We start from the raw sequence: 22,654 nt of genomic DNA, 5'->3' as shown, positions 1-22,654 counted from the left end.
TAACAGCTTTGTCAATATGTATCTGCTGTCAATGTTTTGGATTTAAACTGTTGGCAGTTTAATAGTTGGAGAAGTTGCAGAGTTCATTTTAAAAAATCACATTGTTGATTAGATGCTTTTTAAAAATTAATTAGGCAAAATGTGTGTTGAACCAGTGACTGGATGAGGCGAGAGAGAGAGAGAGAGAGAGAGAGAGAGAGAGAGACAGAGAGAGACAGAGAGAGACAGAGAGAGAGAGAGAGGACATGGCAGAAACAGGTTTAGATTGATAGTGTGGCATGATGAGGCAATTCAATGTGTCAATGTCAATAAGGTCATTTCCAGTTTTCCAGTTTGCTAATCAAAACAAGTCACAGAGGTTGTCCAAATATAGGCCTGGCTCTGTGGCTCTGCCTCCAGCTGCACAATGTCTTCAATTATGGCGAAGCTGTCTTATGACAACTCTCATTTTACAGATGGCTGTAACAGGTGTGCTATTGAAAGGGAAATTGGTGATTGCTGATGAATTCCCCAGGGTATAGTGGTGGAGGTACTGCTTCACGTCACTGTTATTCTGAGCTGCTGGGAAGTCCTGGTGGGCAGTGAAATGGCAAACTGGGGTTTGATGTGTGTGAAGTGTGTGGTAATGAAGTATTTCATTATCAGAGATCATATCAACAGAACAGATGTGAGATCTTTTGGGGGCTGAACATGTTAATGAATGGAGATTTGAGGATAACATTACCCGGTGCTGTCAATTCCTGAGTGTGTGTGTGTGTGTGTGTGTGTGTGTGTGTGTGTGTGTGTGTGTGTGTGTGTGTGTGTGTGTGTGTGTGTGTGTGTGTCGTGTGTGCATGCGTGTCTGGGCTAAACTTTAATTGTCAAAGTTACTTAAAATCTGAGATGTCACTATTTCCAACTCAACATGTCTCCCTATGGAATGCTGTCACTCTCTCTAACTCTACATGTCTACCTATGGAATACTGTCACTCTCTAACTATACATGTCTCCCTATGGAATACTGTCACTCTCTAACTCTACATATCTACCTGTCACTCTCTAACTCTACATGTCTCCCTATGGAATACTGTCACTCTCTAACTCTACATGTCTCCCTATGGAATACTGTCACTCTCTCTAACTGTACATGTCTCCCTATGGAATACTGTCACTCTCTAACTCTACATATCTACCTATGGAATACTGTCACTCTCTCTAACTCTATATGTCTCCATATGGAATACTGTCACACTCTCTAACTCTACATGTCTCAATATGAAATACTGACACTCTCTCTAACTCTACATGTCTCCCTATGGAATACTGTCACTCTCTAACTCTACATGTCTACCTATGGAATACTGTCACTCTTTCTAACTCTACATGTCTCCCTATGGAACACTGTCACTCTCTCTAACTCTATATGTCTCCATATGGAATACTGTCACACTCTCTAACTCTACATGTCTCAATATGAAATACTGTCACTCTCTCTAACTCTACATGTCTCCCTATGGAATACTGTCACTCTCTAACTCTACATGTCTCAATATGAAATACTGACACTCTCTCTAACTCTACATGTCTCCCTATGGAATACTGTCACTCTCTAACTCTACATGTCTCCCTATGGAATACTGTCACTCTCTAACTCTACATGTCTCCCTATGGAATACTGTCACTCTCTCTAACTCTACATGTCTCCCTATGGAATACTGTCACTCTCTAACTCTACATGTCTCCCTATGGAATACTATCACTCTCTAACTCTACATGTCTCCCTATGGAATACTGTCACTCTCTAACTCTACATGTCTCCATATGGAATACTGTCACTCTCTCTAACTCTACATGTCTCCATATGGAATACTGTCACTCTCTCCAACTCTATATGTCTCCCTATGGAATACTGTCACTCTCTCCAACCCTACATGTCTCCCTATGGAAAACTGTCACTCTATCTAACTATACATGTCTCCCTATGGAATACTGTCACTCTCTAACTCTACATGTCTCCCTATGGAATACTGTCACTCTCTAACTCTACATGTCTCCCTATGGAATACTGTCACTCTCTCTAACTCTACATGTCTCCATATGGAATACTGTCACTCTCTAACTCTACATGTCTCCCTATGGAATACGGTCACTCTCTCTAACTCTACATGTCTCAATATGAAATACTGTCACTCTAACTCTACATGTCTCCCTATGGAATACTGTCACTCTCTAACTCTACATGTCTCCCTATGGAAAACTGTCACTCTCTCTAACTATACATGTCTCCCTATGGAATACTGTCATTCTCCAACTCAACATGTCTCCCTATGGAATGCTGTCACTCTCTCTAACTCTACATGTCTACCTATGGAATACTGTCACTCTCTAACTATACATGTCTCCCTATGGAATACTGTCACTCTCTAACTCTACATATCTACCTATGGAATACTGTCACTCTCTAACTCTACATGTCTCCCTATGGAATACTGTCACTCTCTAACTCTACATGTCTCCCTATGGAATACTGTCACTCTCTCTAACTGTACATGTCTCCCTATGGAATACTGTCACTCTCTAACTCTACATATCTACCTATGGAATACTGTCACTCTCTCTAACTCTATATGTCTCCATATGGAATACTGTCACACTCTCTAACTCTACATGTCTCAATATGAAATACTGACACTCTCTCTAACTCTACATGTCTCCCTATGGAATACTGTCACTCTCTAACTCTACATGTCTACCTATGGAATACTGTCACTCTTTCTAACTCTACATGTCTCCCTATGGAACACTGTCACTCTCTAACTCTCTCTCTAATGTCTCCCTATATATGCTGTCTCCATATGGAATACTGTCACACTCTCTAACTCTACATGTCTCAATATGAAATACTGTCACTCTCTCTAACTCTACATGTCTCCCTATGGAATACTGTCACTCTCTAACTCTACATGTCTCCCTATGGAATACTGTCACTCTCTAACTCTACATGTCTCCCTATGTCACACTCTCTAACTCTACATGAATACTGTCACTCTCTCTAACTCTACATGTCTCCCTATGGAATACTGTCACTCTCTAACTCTACATGTCTCCCTATGGAATACTATCACTCTCTAACTCTACATGTCTCCCTATGGAATACTGTCACTCTCTAACTCTACATGTCTCCATATGGAATACTGTCACTCTCTCCAACTCTATATGTCTCCCTATGGAATACTGTCACTCTCTCCAACTCTACATGTCTCCCTATGGAAAACTGTCACTCTATCTAACTATACATGTCTCCCTATGGAATACTGTCACTCTCTAACTCTACATGTCTCCCTATGGAATACTGTCACTCTCTAACTCTACATGTCTCCCTATGGAATACTGTCACTCGCTCTAACTCTACATGTCTCCATATGGAATACTGTCACTCTCTAACTCTACATGTCTCCCTATGGAATACGGTCACTCTCTCTAACTCTACATGTCTCAATATGAAATACTGTCACTCTAACTCTACATGTCTCCCTATGGAATACTGTCACTCTCTAACTCTACATGTCTCCATATGGAATACTGTCACTCTCTCTAACTCTACATGTCTCCATATGGAATACTGTCACTCTCTCCAACTCTATATGTCTCCCTATGGAATACTGTCACTCTCTCCAACTCTACATGTCTCCCTATGGAAAACTGTCACTCTATCTAACTATACATGTCTCCCTATGGAATACTGTCACTCTCTAACTCTACATGTCTCCCTATGGAATACTGTCACTCTCTAACTCTACATGTCTCCCTATGGAATACTGTCACTCTCTCTAACTCTACATGTCTCCATATGGAATACTGTCACTCTCTAACTCTACATGTCTCCCTATGGAATACGGTCACTCTCTCTAACTCTACATGTCTCAATATGAAATACTGTCACTCTAACTCTACATGTCTCCCTATGGAATACTGTCACTCTCTAACTCTACATGTCTCCCTATGGAAAACTGTCACTCTCTCTAACTATACATGTCTCCCTATGGAATACTGTCACTCTCTAACTATACATGTCTCCCTTTGGAATACTGTCACTCTCTAACTATACATGTCTCCCTATGGAATACTGTCACTCTCTAACTCTACATGTCTCCCTATGGAATACTGTCACTCTCTAACTCTACATGTCTCCCCATGGAATAGTGTCACTCTCTCTAACTCTACATGTCTCCCTATGGAATACTGTCACTCTCTAACTCTACATGTCTCCCTATGGAATACTGTCACTCTCTAACTCTACATGTCTCCCTATGGAATACTGTCACTCTCTAACTCTACATGTCTCCCTATGGAATACTGTCACTCTCTCTAACTCTACATGTCTCCCTATGGAATACTGTCACTCTCTAACTCTACCTGTCTCCCTATGGAATACTGCCACTCTCTCTAACTCTACATGTCTCAATATGGAATACTGTAACTCTCTCTAACTCTACATGTCTCCCTATGGAATACTGTCACTCTCTCTAACTCTACATGTCTCCCTATGGAATACTGTCAATCTCTCTAACTCTACATGTCTCCCTATGGAATAGTGTGACTCTCTCTAACTCTACATGTCTCCCTATGGAATACTGTCACTCTCTAACTCTACATGTCTCCCTATGGAATACTGTCACTCTCTCTAACTCTACATGTCTCCCTATGGAATACTGTCACTCTCTCTAACTCTACATGTCAACACATCCATAACAAAAGCTCACATATACCTACAGTATGTATCCTTTAAAAAGTTGAGGGAGAATGAAATAGCAAAAGTGACTCACGTTTAAGTGTTTTGCCCGCACAGCTCTTCATGTATTGACACTGGCTTGGTGATTGACAGTCAATTATGCAGAAGATACATTCTAGTCTGAAGTGAAAGTTGCAAAGCACAGGAGTGCTGAGGGATGATACTTTCCCCAGGTTACCAGAAAGACTGAACAGCAGTTCAGCATCAGAGTGTGTTGTAATGCCATAGTCACTGCATGCCATGCTGATAGCTCAACCACCAAGGGACTGGGATCGCAATCGACCACTCAGTAGCAGGCTCTCTTTTAACGAGAAAACAATTACTCCATAATACTCTCAGAGCAGGATTATTCAAATTGGGGCTGATTTATTTAGTCTAGTGCAACTAGGTGATAAGGTGCTAAGCACAAGAAAGAACATTATTTGCTTTGGCTAGAGCAGCAGGAGAAAGAGGGAGAGGAGAGCGAGATAGTTAAGCACACTGTTCTGTTCTGTTCACAAACACACTCCGAGAGAGACAGAGAGAGAGACAGGGAGAGAGACAGCTCTAGTGAAGAAAGAGAGGGAGAGACAGAGAGGGAGACAGCTCTAGTGAAGAAAGAGAGAGAGAGGGAGAGAGGGAGAGAAGAGAAAGATAGTAAAGTTCAGACAGACAGACAGAGGGAGAGAGGGAGAGAGAGAGAGACAGGGAGAGAGACAGCTCTAGTGAAGAAAGAGAGAGAGAGGGAGAGAGGGAGAGAAGAGAAAGATAGTAAAGTTCAGACAGACAGACAGAGGGAGAGAGGGAGAGAGAGAGCTTTAGTGAAGAAAGAGAGACAGAGAATAGCAATAGCTGTACTAACCTGAGCTGCTGCTGCAGACAGACAGACAGACAGACAGACAGACAGACAGACAGACAGACAGACAGCCAGACAGACAGACAGACAGACAGACAGACAGACAGACAGACAGACAGACAGACGGACGGAGGGAGCAGGACGTAGGGAGAGACTAACCTGAGCTGGCGGTCCTTGCAGACAGCCGTCATGACCAGGAGGTTCCCCAGGACACTCATGAGCATCACCAGGGACAGGAAGCAGATGAGAGCAATGCTCTTCGGCATGCTGTTGCTGTGGTTACGACAGGAGAGGGGACAACCAGTCAGTGAATATATAAAAAACAAGCCAAGATTAATAACTGATTGGAAAGTTATTTAAATGTGGAATACATAACCTTCCATTTCTGAATAATACGTAAATGTCAACCGGACAAATTAGTACACATTCTGAGTTATTGGAACGTCATGATACCTGTTACAGGTATAAGTTTGTTTTGACACTATAATTTATAGTGAGTTGAAGTTACGTATTTGTTCAGAATTGCAGAGTGTACTGTAAATCTTGGTTTTCCAAACTCCCAAAGTCCTGGGGCCCCCCCTGGGTGCACGTTTTGGGTTTTGCCCTAGCACTACACACATGACTCAAATAATCAAAGCTTGATGATGAGTTGGTTATTTGAATCAGCTGTGTAGTGCTAGGGGAAAACCCTAGCTGAGAGCAGCACAGGTCAGGTGTGTAGTGCTAGAGGGAAAACCCTAGCTGAGAGCAGCACAGGTCAGGTGTGTAGTTCTAGGGGGAAAACCCTAGCTGAGAGCAGCACAGGTCAGGTGTGTAGTGCTAGGGGGAAAACCCTAGCTGAGAGCAGCACAGGTCAGGTGTGTAGTTCTAGGGGAAAACCCTAGCTGAGAGCAGCACAGGTCAGGTGTGTAGTTCTAGGGAAAACCCTAGCTGAGAGCAGCACAGGTCAGGTGTGTAGTGCTAGGGGGAAAACCCTAGCTGAGAGCAGCACAGGTCAGGTGTGTAGTGCTAGGGGGAAAACCCTAGCTGAGAGCAGCACAGGTCAGCTGTGTAGTGCTAGGGGAAAAAATCATGTTACCATTGTCCCCATGGTAACATGACAGTGTGGGCAGGCATTGTCCAGAAAACTCTGCCAGAATCCAGGCTAATTTGTCATGTATGTAATACAAGGTAAGTAGCTGTCACGATAATGATTTAAATCCCTCAAAATGATTTGTATGCTTGTGAATGTTTGACAATTGTAATACATTACTGTAATCCCTTGACGTTTGTGGTTTTCACACTCCAGGTTTTACAATCTACAGTATTCACACAAGACGTCACTCCTACAGTAGTCACTCATGGTAGCTTATACAGAAAATAGTAGAATACATGTATCAACCCAGCTGTACAATATTTAAAAATGGTTCCGGTATCAGTTTCAGATCAATCATATTTGCTGCCTTCATTTTTGCCATTATGTTCTGTCGCTTTACCTCAATTTACCTCAAATTTAAAAGTACCTCACTTAAGAATTTGTCTATCACCAAATTATTAATGTAGCTACTTCCCAAATAGGAATGCCCACAGCATTACAAAAACTTTTGAAGGAAATGTATTACTGAACAAAAATATAAAAGCAACAAGTAAAGTGCTGGTCCCATGTTTCATGAGCTGAAATAAAAGATCCCAGACATGTTCCATACACACAAAAAGCTTATTTCTCAAAAAATAGTTGTGCACAAGTTTGTTTACATTCCTGTTAGTAAAAGTATTTTTCCAAGATAATCCATCCACCTGACAGGTGTGGCGTATCGAGAAGCTGATTAAACAGCATGATCATTGCACAGGTGCAGCTTGTGCTGGGCACAATAAAAGGCCACTCTAAAATGTGCAGTTTTGTCACATAACACAATACCACCCATGTCTCAAGTTTTGAGGGAACATGCAATTGGCATGCTGACTGCAGGAATGTCCACCAGAGCTGTTGCCAGAGAATTTGTTAATTTCTATACCATTAGCCACCTCCAACATCGTTTTAGAGAATTTGGCAGTACGTCCAACCGGCCTCACAACTGCAGACCAAGTGTAACCACGCCAGCCCGGGACCTCCACATCCGGCTTCTTCACCTGCAGGATTGCCTGAGACCAGCCACCAGGACAGCTGATGAAACTGAGGAGTATTTCTGTCTGTAATAAAGCCCTTTTTTGGGGAAAACTAATTCCGATTGGCTGGGTCTGGCTCCCAAGTGGGTGGGCCTTTGCCCTCCCAGGCCCACCCATGGCTGCGCCCCTGCCCAGTCATGTGAAATCCATAGATTAGGGCATAATTAATTAATTTCAATTGACTGATTTCCTTATATGAACTGTAACTCCTTGAAATTGTTGAAATTGTCACGTTTATATTTTTTGTTCAGTATAATTTCTCTGAGATGTTGCATCCCTTTGACATCAGCTTATATGAGTATGTTTTAATCAGAAACATTGTGAATCCAGTTCCTCTAGCATTGCAACAACACCCACTAGTTCTAGAGGTGGGGAAAGATGTCAACTCAACATGAAACAAACTTAATCTAGGATTTGTTGTCAAAATGTCTTCCACCTCTTCCTGATGACAATTTACTTTCAAGAACATTAACGCATTATTCTAACGTCTAGTTGACGATGAAAGCAGACAAATTATACTGCCTTTCTTGATAGCTTTTTCATCTATCCTCTAACAAATCCTAGTATTGTAACGGTTTTCTTCGGGTGAAGTAGAGTCGGACCAAAATGCAGCGTTGTGATGATTCATGTTTGTTTAATTAAGGAAAAACTATACATGAATAAATTACAAAATAATGAAATGTGAAAACCTAAACAGTCCTATCTGGTGCAAACACAGAGACAGGAACAAGGACAATCACCCACAAACAAATCAAATCAAATCAAATTTATTTATATAGCCCTTCGTACATCAGCTGATATCTCAAAGTGCTGTACAGAAACCCAGCCTAAAACCCCAAACAGCAAGCAATGCAGGTGTAGAAGCACAGTGGCTACTAAAAACTAGCACGGTAGAAGCACGGTGGCTATCAAACACACAGTGAAACCCAGGCTACCTAAATATGGTTCCCAATCAGAGACAATGACTAACACCTGCCTCTGATTGAGAACCATATCAGGCCAGACATAGAAATAGACAAACAAGACATCCAACATAGAATGCCCACCCAACTCACGTCCTGACCAACACTAAAACAAGGAAAACACACACGAACGATGGTCAGAACGTGACAAGTATTGTTTAGTAAGTGTTTGATTTTCATTTTAAATGTACTTCTCATATTCGACCCGCTACTAATATGACGCCACACTCTTAGAAAAAAGGGTTCCAAAAGGGTCATTCGGTTGTCCCCATAGGAGAACCCTTATGGGTTCCAGGTAGAACCATTTTGGGTTCCATGTAGAACCCTCTGTGAAAAGTGTTCTACATGTAACCCAAAAGAGTTCTACATGGAACCAAATAAAGGATTATGTAAAGGGTTCTCCTATTGGGTCAGCAGGAATAACCCTTTTAGGTTCTAAATAGCACCTTTTTTCTAAGAGTGCATGAAGGAAGTCCTATGGTACAAAGGTCCTACCCAAACCCCCTCAGATGAACTCAGATTGAAGCCTGTGAATATCAAGCCTTCTTAACGTGATGCAGCTACACGTGTGTGATGATGACACCTGAAACAGTTGACCCTCAACCCTACAATTGAGCTATACGTAACAGGCAATCAGTCAGCAACAGGCACAATCAAAGTTCCAACTCCAGGACTGAGGACCCAAGGCTCAATGACCACACCAGCCCAGTAGTTTAAACTTCTACAAAAATAGAAATGTCACATGACAGCACTCTCCATATATATATATATATATATATATATATATATAAATATTAAGTGTTCTTTGATTTATGTAAAAGCTTAAAGGCAGACATGCTCGGGTGATTGGATGTTCAGCATGGTGGTCTTAAATCTAAAACAATCTCAAAAGCTCTCAAGTTTTAAAACCAGAATCTAACTCTGAATGACTTGTTAACCCACATACTGTTCTCACACTACGGACAAGTGCAAGTGGGTACCCTGTCACAATCAACCGCAATATGGTACTTTGCATATTTCTTTCTTATTATCACACCTAAGCCAGAGGCGTTATAAAAATTCACGGGGAAATGATTTGGTTTATATTATCAAACCACAAATAGCCCCTTGGCCTTGCTGATGTCCTTGATGTAAATGGTTCATTATAAACAAAAACTGTCGGGGCTTGAAAATTGAATTAGTGCTCCCTTTCAGCGGGAGTGTCCTAGCGACCTACTATGTAGACATCTACTGCAGGGCAAAGTGTCTGTCTATCGGTCTGTCTGCTCCAAAAATTCACTCACTCACTACTGCAATCAACCCTGACCATGCTAATGTTCTACTGGTGTGACGTGGAGAAATTGAGGGCAGTACGTCCAATGCACCTGTTTTTATCTCAGTATCAAATCATTTCTGGGTAACAATTACGTACCCTACTGTGATTGTTTTTAATTAAAATGGTATCTTCAAAGATATCTTTTTAGCAAAGAGCAATCTCTAAAGCAAGAATGCTGGTAGGACTGTCTGGGAGTGGTCTGAGTGGAGAAACTGAAAACTAGCAGATCGTTTTGGAACTTTCTTTCTTAATTGGTGATGTCACCAGGCAGGGCAAAACTCTATTCCACCAAAACAGGCTGCTCTTTTCAAACAGCTCTTACACTAGAAGGGCATTATCACCAATATCACAATTTCACGGTATTATTCCAACCTTATAGTGTGAAAAAAACACAGGAAAAAACTAGTTTTTAACAGCACTGTACCTTTAAGCTTAAAAGCTTTAACGTAAAAGTGAATTTAAGCAGAGTTGTGTAGTTTGACAGAGAAATAACTGAAATATAACTGAAGTCAATTAATCAAAGGGTAAGTCCTTGTTTCAACATGAACCAACCATAGAAACTGTTAGACAAACTATCCGACGGAATCACTACCCTGTTTACTCATACAGAGAGATTTCTCACAACCTGTCAGGAACAATTTATGTCAATGCTAGCTAGGGTGAGAAAATGATATAAAATAATATAAACCCAACTATATTCCTCTAAAAAACACCAAATAATGTTTTGTCTATTTTCAGGAGTGTTGCTATCTGTACAACTGAATATATACAACTCAATAAATGAATGAATATGTTTATGAGAAACATCAATCCAGGTGGTCACAGACATTGACAGACAAAAACACAAGAAGGATGATCTTGCATTTACAATCGTGTTATTTATAGCTATAGTCAATAATAGTTTGACTTAATCCGTCATTTTTGTAACACATAATTTTTTGTAAAGATTTGGTTGAAAGTGCACCCAGGCTGTGATTTGAAGTTACGTGGCCCCAGGCAGCAACCTATGTTAATTTATTCCCAATGATTATTTTCTTTTCAAAGACATAGCCTTTCTGCGAGACCCCTTCTGCTTGCATTTGCCTCTTGTGGCACATTTATGTTCACACATTTAAGTGATGGAGAATGCTTCAGACAAGTGTAATTCTAATTTCCTACTGTTATCTTTACCTCTCGTGAAAAATTGTTTAGGAGGGGAGAAAATAAATGAATGCTTGAAATACAATATGGTAGAAACATTTTAGATGTCAAGTACACCAGAGAAAACATATCAAAATGCATGGTTCGGACTTTGGAGAGGTATATTGCTAAGCAGTTTCCTAGTTAAGTGATAATGCCCGAGAAGCCAGTGTTTGAGGATATATGGGCACGTTATTGGCATTGTTATGTTGTTATGTTGGCAAACCGTGCCAATATATCCTCCAAACACCGGCTTCGAAGGCATTATCACTTTTATACAATGGGTTACCAACATATTCAAATAATGATTGACATATTTTCATTAATAACTTTATTTTTATTAATTTACTCTTACTATTTTATCCTTCCACAAGATATAGTGCCGACACAAATCTAGGGTTGCTCGAGACGCGACCCAGTTGTTCAGTCTTTTTGTTCTGTGTCTATAGACGCAACTCAGTCATTCGTTATAAATGTTCCATTGTCATGCTGGCTGGCTACGTTTTTATCCCTGCTTGCTAGCTAGTCAACTACGGCTAATTTACAGTCACGTCAAAAAAGCAGCCAGAATAACAGCAAAGTAGCTTCTATTGCATTTGTTGAAGCTGTTTTCTAGTGACATTTATTTGGATACATCCTTAACAATGAGCTAATGAGGCACAATATCCCCTGGCATAGAAAATGTGCTCACTCGTCTGGACACTGTTGTTCAGAGAAGCTAGCCAACAACACAGCTACAGTAACACAATCACTTCAAAGTAACACAATCACTTCAGACTGAAGCTGGAAAGGCTGTAAATTAGCTGTGTTTTGTTTTATCTCCGCACAAATCTCTGCTGTTGAAAACAAAATGTTAGTCGAAAAGAAATGTGAGATCATGTCTCGATGCTTTTTATAGTGGACATCAAGTTTACATCTTCCCTGTCTGGGCTGATAAGACAGTGGATTGTGTAGTCAGATGGAACAGAGTAAATAGGCATTTTAACATCAAACTTAAATGAGAGATTCAGTCAAACACAGTGTCTATTTGCTTAGTGTTATGTTTGTAAATGTCTAGTTTGAAAGAGACACCTTGTTTATTATATATTTATTTTTTTCTACACCAGATATTTTTTATTTATTTTTTTATTTCACCTTTATTTAACCAGGTAGGCTAGTTGAGAACACCTTTATTTAACCAGGTAGGCTAGTTGAGAACAAGTTCTCATTTACAACTGCGACCTGGCCAAGATAAAGCATAGCAGTGTGAACAGACAACACAGAGTTACACATGGAGTAAACAATAAACAAGTCAATAACACAGTAGAAAAATAAAATTTAAAAAAGTCTATATACATTGTGTGCAAAAGAAATTAGGAGGTAGGCGAATAATTACAATTTAGCAGATTAACACTGGAGTGATAAATGGTCAGATGGTCATGTGCAAGTAGAGATACTGGTGTGCAAAAGAGCAGAAAAGTAAATAAATAAAAACAGTATGGGGATGAGGTAGGTAAATTGGGTGGGCTATTTACCGATGGACTATGTACAGCTGCAGCGATCGGTTAGCTGCTCAGATAGCAGATGTTTAAAGTTGTTGAGGGAGATAAAAGTCTCCAACTTCAACGATTTTTGCAATTCGTTCCAGTCACAGGCAGCAGAGAACTGGAAGGAAAGGCGTATAAACATACACATACGAACAATAACTCTCAGACATCCACAAACAACAACTACATCTCCAGTGCCCATCCCTTGTGCTGCATCATTGTTTTCCACCTGGCCTTAAATTGTACAAATGAGTTTTTCTCAGTCACTCATGCTATTTCAATATCGCAATAATAAATCATTCTTTTTTTTCATTGTGTTAATGATGGCAGATTAATTTCCTAGTATTTACAATACGTTTTTTAAGATGAGTGATGAGAAGAGAATTGTCCAGCCCATTGGTATCTCACTACACCCCCATATGACATGTCTTGAAATATGCAGACAGACAGATTACATGTGAGTTTACATTGGAATACTTCTGAAAGATAACTTTCTAGGTCCACCCATAACTTCTGGACTTCATGACATTCCCAGAAGCATGAATTATTGCGTGATTATTAGTTTTACACTTAAGACTTCTACTGCTGTTGTGCTGTAGAATGTGTGATTTGTGTCTCTTGTATAATACATTCTATGCATTAGTTTATGCTGGATTAAGCATACTTTTTTGTTCAGTTAGTTATGTTCCAACATTCCCTACATTTTGTGACAACATCAGTTCTTTTCGTTTCCAATAGTTTATAATTTTTTTTCTAAAAGATTGTCAGATGGATATGCTCTCTGCAAGGTTTTGTATATCTTCCCTATCATATGAACATATTTTTTCCTGACTCAAATAAGATTCCCCTAAGGTTGCTCTGATGTCTAAAAGATTTCAAATCAAAATGTCATGATATCTAACTTTTAAGTTCATGTGTTGGAAAACATCTACATTGGTCAGTCCAAAATGGCTTTTTAATTCTGTCATGGAAATAAATGTATTTCCTGTTACCAAGTCATTTGCGGTTTCTATGCCTTTAGTTTTCCGTGTGGACCAGTTTTATTGGTGAATTCTATCCAAGGATTGTTCTGTAGGGTCGTATTTCTAGGGAGTGATATTGGTTCTTGAAGAATGAATGTAATTTTCTTCCATATTTGTTTCTTTATATCATCACTTCATATAGATGAACAACAGGTCTATACTGTAGGTCTAGGAACTGATAAAACAGTACAATTACATCACTACATATTCAGTGCATATTCAGCTTTCAAGCCCTGGCAGACAACAGCAATCTTCTGAAATATAATATGACCCTGAGGAACCTGAAATTAGCCCTCAAAGTTAAAAGTTAGATTTTGACATCAGTTACATCAGTTACATCAGTTACATCAGTTACATCAGTTACATCAGTTACATCAGTTACTAAAAATGATCCATCTCCTTGTCCAAAACATATCAATGATGAGTCTCTGTTTTAATGGATATTTAAATGGATGTCCTGGACAGGACCCTATTCCCTATGTAGTGCACTACAGTACCTTTGACCAGGGCTTTGGTCAAAACTAGTGCACTGGAATAGGGTGCCATTTGATTCATATTTCCCAGTACAGACCCACCAAAAGGACACAGGACAAGACCATAGGCATTCCATAATGTTCCATTCTGTTAACTTGTGCTAGTCCTCTTTTCTGTAAAGACAGTTGACAAAGAGCCAATTCAAGTCACAGGGATCTGGCCCCCAAACTGCCACATGAAATGGCACAGCAGAGTCTATGTGACAAGGCTGTCTTCCTCTCTGCAAAGTGTGTCAGGCATGCTGGTTAAAACTAATGAACTCTGACTGAGATAATCAACCTCTTGTACTTCATCATGCCAGACACTGGCTAGCCATCTGACAGACAGACTGGTAGATAAGCTACATCAGATCTCTACTTTCTGTGAAGAGAATGTGACTGACTGACTGCAATAAGATATGTGTTGTGATGAGAGAACTTTGGCAATTCTGTCTAAATAAGTACAAATGAGTATTTCACTTTATAATGCAAATAACAAATAATGCAAATGCTTTTGAAAGAAAGACAGACATTTAAATGTTGAGCATAATTCAAGGAACATAATCATTTCAGGCACATGATTTATAAGTAAATACTCTCATCATGAGTAAAACTTCCAGCATTCAGTGTAACTAAATTCAGGTCAATTGAGCTGAACTCCACCAATCACATATGACGGATTCTTAGGAACACATTGATTTCCTTGCCATTATCAACCATTTATTTGCCTCCTGTTTGCAGCGTAGCATGTAATGGAAAAGACATCTGTAAATGGCTTGCACCTGGGATGGGATTTCATTGCTCCTCATTTCAACTGTCTATGAATGTGACTTCCTTCAGTCCCAGTGGACAAAAGGTCCTTTAGGGTGGAACTAAATTAGCGCTGATGCTGAAAAGACGATTGACACACTCTAAAATGGAATTATTTCTTATTTTAAGCCTTCCATTCTCTGTCTTGTATTCAGACGTAGCCAAGCCTACTATACCACGTTATTCCATTACACACCAACAGTATAGTCACTGCACACAGTCAATTTGTTCACATTACTGTGTGAAATAAACATGCATGCTTCACATTGTTGAGGTTTTGCCAAACATTTCAGAAATGTGTCAAAATCCACATTACCACCTCCGCTGTAATCATTATAAATGATAATAATGATGATGGTGATGATTGACAATGATGATGATCACCATTCCTCAGCGATGTCATCCAGTGTTGTCAGGAGCAGCAGTGAAAGCAGCAGCATGCAGCGGAGTAGGGCTTTACAAGATCATACTGGACAGCAGAATATGGCAGTTTGTATACAGTGTCAGTGATACATTCTTTTGTCACTTCAATGCTTGACATTCTTGTGAAATCACATCTATGTTGACCATCATCATAAACCAGTATGAGTTGCCTAGCAACATTGCATGTTCGACATGGTGAATCGCAAGGCTACACTCTTAGAAAATAAGGGTTCTTCGTTTGTCACCCATAGGAGAACCCTTTCTGGTTCAAGGTAGAACCCTTTGGTGGTGAAAAAGTTTCTACTTAGAACCTTTAAGTGGTGAAAGGGTTGCACTTGGAACCAACCTTTTTTATATTCAGATGGTTCTCCTATGGGGACAATTGAATAACTCTTTGTGGTTCTAAGTACCACCTTCTGTACTTTACTACCCATACAATGCATGAAAGACCTCACCCATCCAACGGTGTGCCACAAGTCTGTCTACAGGGACTATCCATACACATTCTGCCTCTATTCCTGGCCTATATGGTACGCAGTCTGTCTACAGGGACTATCCATACACATTCTGCCTCTATTCCTGGCCTATATGGTACGCAGTCTGTCTACAGGGACTATCCATACACATTCTGCCTCTATTCCTGGCCTATATGGTACGCAGTCTGTCTACAGGGACTATCCATACACATTCTGCCTCTATTCCTGGCCTATATGGTACGCAGTCTGTCTACAGGGACTATCCATACACATTCTGCCTCTATTCCTGGCCTATATGGTACGCAGTCTGTCTACAGGGACTATCCATACACATTCTGCCTCTATTCCTGGCCTATATGGTACGCAGTCTGTCTACAGGGACTATCCATACACATTCTGCCTCTATTCCTGGCCTATATGGTACGCAGTCTGTCTACAGGGACTATCCATACACATTCTGCCTCTATTCCTGGCCTATATGGTACGCAGTCTGTCTACAGGGACTATCCATACACATTCTGCCTCTATTCCTGGCCTATATGGTACGCAGTCTGTCTACAGGGACTATCCATACACATTCTGCCTCTATTCCTGGCCATTCTACCTCTATCTGTACCCAGTCTGCAGCTCAACATCATGAACTAGACACACATTAAGAAGACCTCCTGCCATAAAGCCCATCCAGACAGTCATCACAATGAATACTGGACAACATGGTATCATTGTTATGCATTATATGTAGATGGTTTTGCAAAAAGCAATGCTCCATGCCAGGCTGCAGATCATACAAGACTCCTGGGTGGGAAGAACTGCTCGAGTCAATGATAGGAGGAGAGATCAAGGAAAGCGCTTCTGCTCTCTGTGTGGAAGGACATCATGATCAAAATAATGACACTAAACTCAGAAATCTGTGTGTGCTGAATGTTAGGCATCAGAGTCCGAGCAGTCACATCCCTCCCGCATTTCACATGTGAAGTGATCCAAAAACACATGCATTTCACATGTGAAGTGATCCAAAAACACATGCATTTCACATGTGAAGTGATCCAAAAACACATGATTGCTCATGTGATTTACCACATAAGGAATCATGTGTTTTTTCTGTGAGGGATTACAGCTAGTGAGTCATATTCTCCAAGAGAATGGCCAGGTAAGACAAGGGCAACCTTTCTGTTGCTTGGATACGTCTTCACCTTGGTAAAAAGGCAGACAGAATTAAACCAGCACTTTCCATTTGTCCTATTAAAATTGAATAATGTTCTTAGTGCTTGCCTCGATCGGAAAGTTCAAGCATATAGTCAAATTAAAACTGAACTGAGTGTATTGTTCTCACTGACCTGTCCTAGACTGTAGTGGCCTCTAACAACTTTCCATATTCTACTAAGAGACTGAGCAGTTATCTGCCAATAGAAGCACTGTGTCTTAGTTTTTCACCATACTGCTAATTATTAACCTACAAAGCATTACATGGACTTGCTCCTACTTATCTCTCAGATTTGGTCCTGCCGTACATACCTACACGAACGCTTCGGACAAAAGACTCAGGCCTCATTATTGCCCTTGAATTTCAAATCAAACAGCTGGAGGCAGGACTTTCTTACTATAGAGCTCCATTTTTTAAAGAATGGTCTGCCTACCCTTGTGAGAGACGCAGACTCGGTCTCAACCTTTAAGTTTTTACTGGTGACTCATCTCTTCAGTAGGTCCTATGATTAAGTGTAGTCTGGCCCAGGGGTGTTAATGTGAACGGTAAGACTCTAGAGTGACGAACAACCCTTACTGTCTCTGCCTGAACTATACTGTAGATTCAAATCTATAGTTGACATCTGAAAACCTCAAACGGGGGTAAAAACAAGTGGAGAGGGAAACTGTTTACAGGGGATCCACCACTAGGATTCTCTGCCTCTGACCCTATTACGGGGGATGAGTCGCTGGCTTGCTAGAGGGTTGCATTACATTATGCCAGGCTTTTTTCACAATACTCGACTTGAGTGGGTTGAGTCAGGCTGATCTTCCTGTCCCCTCGGGCTCGTGCAGTTTGGGAAATCTTAGTGGGCTATACTTGGCCTTGTCTCAGGGTAGAAAGTTGGTGGTCTGTTTATATCCCTTTTGCGGTGTAGGGGCTGTGCTTAGGCAAAGTGGGTGGGGTTATATCCCGCCTGGTTGCCCATGTCCAGGGGTAACTTTGGAAAGGACCACAGTGTCGTCGTCATCTTTGTTTTAGTATGGTCAGGGTGTGAGTTGGGTGGAATGTATATGTTCCTTTTTCTATGATTTGGGATTTCTGTGTTTGGCCTGGTATGCTTCTCAATCAGAGGCAGCTGTCATTCGGTGTCCCTGATTGAGAATCATACTTAGGTAGCCTGGTTTCACTTTTGAGTTGTGGGTGATTATGTTTCCTGTGTCTGTGTTTGCACCATACGGGACTGTTTTGATTTTTGTTTGTTCTTTCACTTTGTTATTTTGTATTTTTGTAGTGTTCAGTTTTGCATATTAAAATGGACACTTACCACGCTGCACATTGGTCCTCCTACTACTCCTCCTCGTCAGAGGAGGAGACAAGCATTACAGAATCCCCCAACACCAAAGGACCAAGCAGCATGGTAATGGGCAGCAGCAGCGATCTCCAGACTCCTGGATATGGAAGGAGACCATGGATGGCAAGGGACCCTGGGCACAGCCGGGAGAGTATCGCCACCCCAAGGCAGAGCTGGAGGCAGCGAGAGCTGATGGTATGAGGAGGCAGCACGGTTGGAAGCCAATATTTTGGAATCCTTCCTACTACTCCTCCTCGTCAGAGACAAGCGTTACAGCCAGACTACAGTTTGCAACTGCACATAGGGACAAAGATCATAATCTTTGGAGAAATGTCCTCTGATGAAACAAAAATATAACTGTTTGGCCATAATGACATTCGTTATGTTTGGAGCAAAAAGGGGGAAGCTTGCAAGCCAAAGAACACCATCCCAAACGTGAAGCACGGGGGTGGCAGCATCAAGACATCAGTCAAGAAGTTAAAGCTTGGTCGCAAATGGGTCTTCCAAATGGACAATGCAAGCATACTTCCAAAGTTGTGGCAAAATGGCTTAAGGACAACAAAGTCAAGGTATTGGAGTGGCCATCACAAAGCCCTGACCTCAACCCTATAGAAAACTTCTGGGCAGAACTGAAAAAGCATGTGCGAGCAAGGAGGCCTACAAACCTGATTGAGTTACACCAGCTCTGTCAGGAGGAATGGGCCAAAATTCAACTTATTGAGGGTAGTTTGTGGAAGGCTACCCAAAACATTTGACCCAAGTTAAACAATTTAAAGGCAATGCTACCAAATACTAATTGAGTGTATGTAAACTTCTGACCCACTGGGAATGTGATGAAAGAAATTAAAGCTGAAATAAATCATTCTCCCTACAATTATTTAGACATTTCACATTCTTAAAATAAAGTGGTGATCCTAACTGACTGACCTAATACAGGGCATTTTTACTAGGATTAAATGTCAGGAATTGTGAAAAACTGAGTTTAAATGTATTTGGCTTCAACTGTGTGCTCTCTCTCTCTCTCTCTCTCTCTCTCTCTCTCTCTCTCTCTCTCTCTCTCTCTCTCTCTCTCTCTCTCTCTCTCTCTCTCTCTCTCTCTCTCTCTCTCTCTCTCTCTCTCTCTCTCTCTCTCTCTCTCTCTCTCTCTCTCTCTCTCTCTCTCTCTCTCTCTCTCTCTCTCTCTCTCTCTCTCTCTCTCTCTCTCTCTCTCTCTCTCTCTCTCTCTCTCTCTCCCTCTCTCCCTCTCTCTGGGCCCTAGGACCATGCCTCAGGAATACCTTGCCTGACTCCTGGTTTCCCCCATCCCCAGTCCATCTGTTCATGCTGCTGATCCAGTTTATGCTGTTCTACTTGTGGCTCTGGAACCCTGACTTTTTCAGCGGAAGTGCTACACTCTTAGAAAAAAGGGTTCCAAAAGGATTCTTCGGCTGTCCCCAAAGGAGAACCCTTTTTGGTCTAAGGTAAAATCCTTTCTGGTTCCAGGTACAACCCTTTTGAAGAAATGACTCAGAAATGACTCATGTAATAAATGACTAAACAGCAATTATCCATCCCAAAACATGTATCATTATTCAACAAACAGGCTTTTGCATAATATAAACATAAAGGTTCAATTCAATGCAAGCCTTTGATGATACTTTTATTTTGTCCTGTCATTCCAACACATGAGAAACTCTCTCTCTGTCACATTGCAGGAGTCATTGACTTCGAAACGGGGCTCTGTTTACATAGAGTTATGTTGGACCTCTACACACTGTCATTCCAATGACCCACACATGAACTCCCACTGCAATGGCCGTAGAGGAAGGAGACAGAGCAAGCTCACTGTATTCAACTGCTCATTCAATCCATTAACTGGATCTTGGTAATAAAATATGATATTTCAGGATGAGACTAAATAAGCATAGAATATAGACTGTTGGTTTCATCATTGTTGAGGAAATGAATGAAAAGGAACAGTAACACAAGAACAAATAGGCTACCTACAGTATATAATTACTGGAAAACAGCATGAGTTCTACTATGGATATGGACAAATCAACATAGGTTTGACCTAATGATTTAACTTTATTTTAAATGAAGACTATAGTATTTTGATTCAGATTTTGAGGAACATGTAATCAAATCAAATACAATTGTATTTGTCACATGCGCCGAATACAACCGTGAAATACTTACTTACAAGCGCGTAACCAACAATGAGGTTTTAAGAAAAATAAGTGTTAAGTAAAAAAAATAAATAACAAATAATTAAAGAGCTGCAGTAAAATAACAGTAGTGAGGCTATATACAGGGTACAGAGAAAAAGGAACATAGACATCCCACCGGTACAGAGTCAATGTGCGGGGGCACCGGTTAGTCAAGGTAATTGAAGTAATATGTACATGTAGGTAGAGTTAAAGTGACTATGCATTGATAATAAAGAGAGAGAGAAGCAGCAGCGTAAAAGAGGGAGGGAGGGGGAGAATGCAAATAGTCTGGTTAGCCATTTGATTACCTGTTCAGGAGTCTTATGACTTGTGGGTAAAAGCTGTTAAGAAGCCTTTTGGACCTAGATTTGGCGCTCCAGTACCGCTTGCCGTGCAGTCTATGACTAGGGTGGCTGGAGTCTTTGACCATTTTTAGGGCCTTCCTCTGACACCGCCTGGTATAGAGGTCCTGAATGGCAGGAAGCTTGGCCCCAGTGATGTACTTGAAGCTCTCAACTTGCTCCAATACAGCCCCGTCAGTGAGAATGGGGGCGTGCTCGGTCCTCCTTTTCCTGTATTCTACAATCATCTCCTTTGTCTTGATCACGTTTGCTGACGACACAACACGGCCAGGCTGTCGCATCATTGACAGTGATCAAGCCTACCACTGTTGTGTCATCGGCAAACTTAATGATGGTGTTGGAGATGTGCCTGGGCATGCAGTCATGAGTGAACAGGGAGTACAGGAGGGGACTGAGCATGCACGCCTGAGGGGCCCCGCGTGTTGAGGATCAGCATGGCCGACGTGCTGTTACCTAACCATACCATCTGGGGGTGGCCCGTCAGGAAGTCCAGGATCCAGTCGCAGAGGGAGGTGTTTAGTCCCAGGGTCCTTAGCTTAGTGATGAACTTTGAGGTCACTATGGTGTTGAACACTGAGCTGTAGTCAATGAATAGCATTCTCACATAGGTGTTCCTTTTGTTAAAGTGGGAAAGGGCAGTGTGGAGTGCAATAGAGTTTGCATCATCTGTGCATCTGTTGGGGCGGTATGCAAATTGGAGTGGATCTAGGGTTTCTGGGATAATGTTGTTGATGTGAGTCATGACTAGCCTTTTAAAGCACGTAGTCATTTAGGCAGGTTACCTTAGTGTTCTTGGCCACAGGGACTATGGTGGTCTGCTTGAAACATGTCGGTATTACAGACTCAGTCAGGGAGAGGTTGAAAATATCAGCGAAGACACTTGCCAGTTGGTCAGCGCATTCTTGGAGTGCACGTACTGGTAATCTGTCTGGCCCTGCGGCCTTGTTAATCCGTCTGGCCCATCTCCTCCGGCGCCATTTTTCATTATCCATAATGTTAGTGTCAATTATGAAAAAGCTGACAAAACAAAACATTGTGGCCTCCAGAAAACACCAAGTCAGTTAGTATGAGCAGCACATACTGCCAGAATATATAGTCACTGTAATAGTATGAGCAGCACATACTGCCAGGAGATAGTTACTGTAATAGTATGAGCAGCACATACTGCCAGGAGATAGTTACTGTAATAGTATGAGCAGCACATACTGCCAGGAGATAGTTACTGTAATAGTATGAGCAGCACATACTGCCAGGAGATAGTTACTGTAATAGTATGAGCAGCACATACTGCAAGGAGATAGTTACTGTAATAGTATGAGCAGCACATACTGCCAGGAGGTAGTGTTACTGCCAGGAGCTAGAGTTACTGCCAGGAGCTAGAGTTACTGCCAGGAGCTAGAGTTACTGCCAGGAGCTAGAGTTACTGCCAGGAGATAGAGTTACTGCCAGGAGATATAGTTACTGCCAGGAGATAGAGTTACTGTATTAGCATACTATTATCTACTTCTAGTCTTTTACTCTGTTTAACAAACACATATTATCCCCCCTCCAGGTGCGACAACCCAACCAGTTACTCACAGTGGTTAGACA

At 41.2% G+C, this 22,654-nt stretch overlaps 1 protein-coding gene across 2 annotated transcripts in view; it reads right to left on the bottom strand.

Annotated features, from left to right (window-relative positions):
- LOC139391129 (5-hydroxytryptamine receptor 4-like) overlaps positions 1–22,654 on the bottom strand; it is a 97,765-nt gene that overhangs the window by 49,984 nt on the left and 25,127 nt on the right. For both annotated transcript variants that reach the window (XM_071138676.1, XM_071138677.1), the window contains exon 3: positions 5,766–5,879. In XM_071138676.1, the coding sequence (XP_070994777.1) occupies positions 5,766–5,879 (114 nt within the window). The remainder of the gene's footprint in view (positions 1–5,765; positions 5,880–22,654) is intronic.

Source organism: Oncorhynchus clarkii, chromosome 31 (genome assembly GCF_045791955.1).
Source record: "Oncorhynchus clarkii lewisi isolate Uvic-CL-2024 chromosome 31, UVic_Ocla_1.0, whole genome shotgun sequence".
Lineage (NCBI taxonomy): Eukaryota > Metazoa > Chordata > Actinopteri > Salmoniformes > Salmonidae > Oncorhynchus > Oncorhynchus clarkii.
Note: the sequence above shows the minus strand (reverse complement) of the source record. Positions and strands in the feature narration are given on the sequence as shown.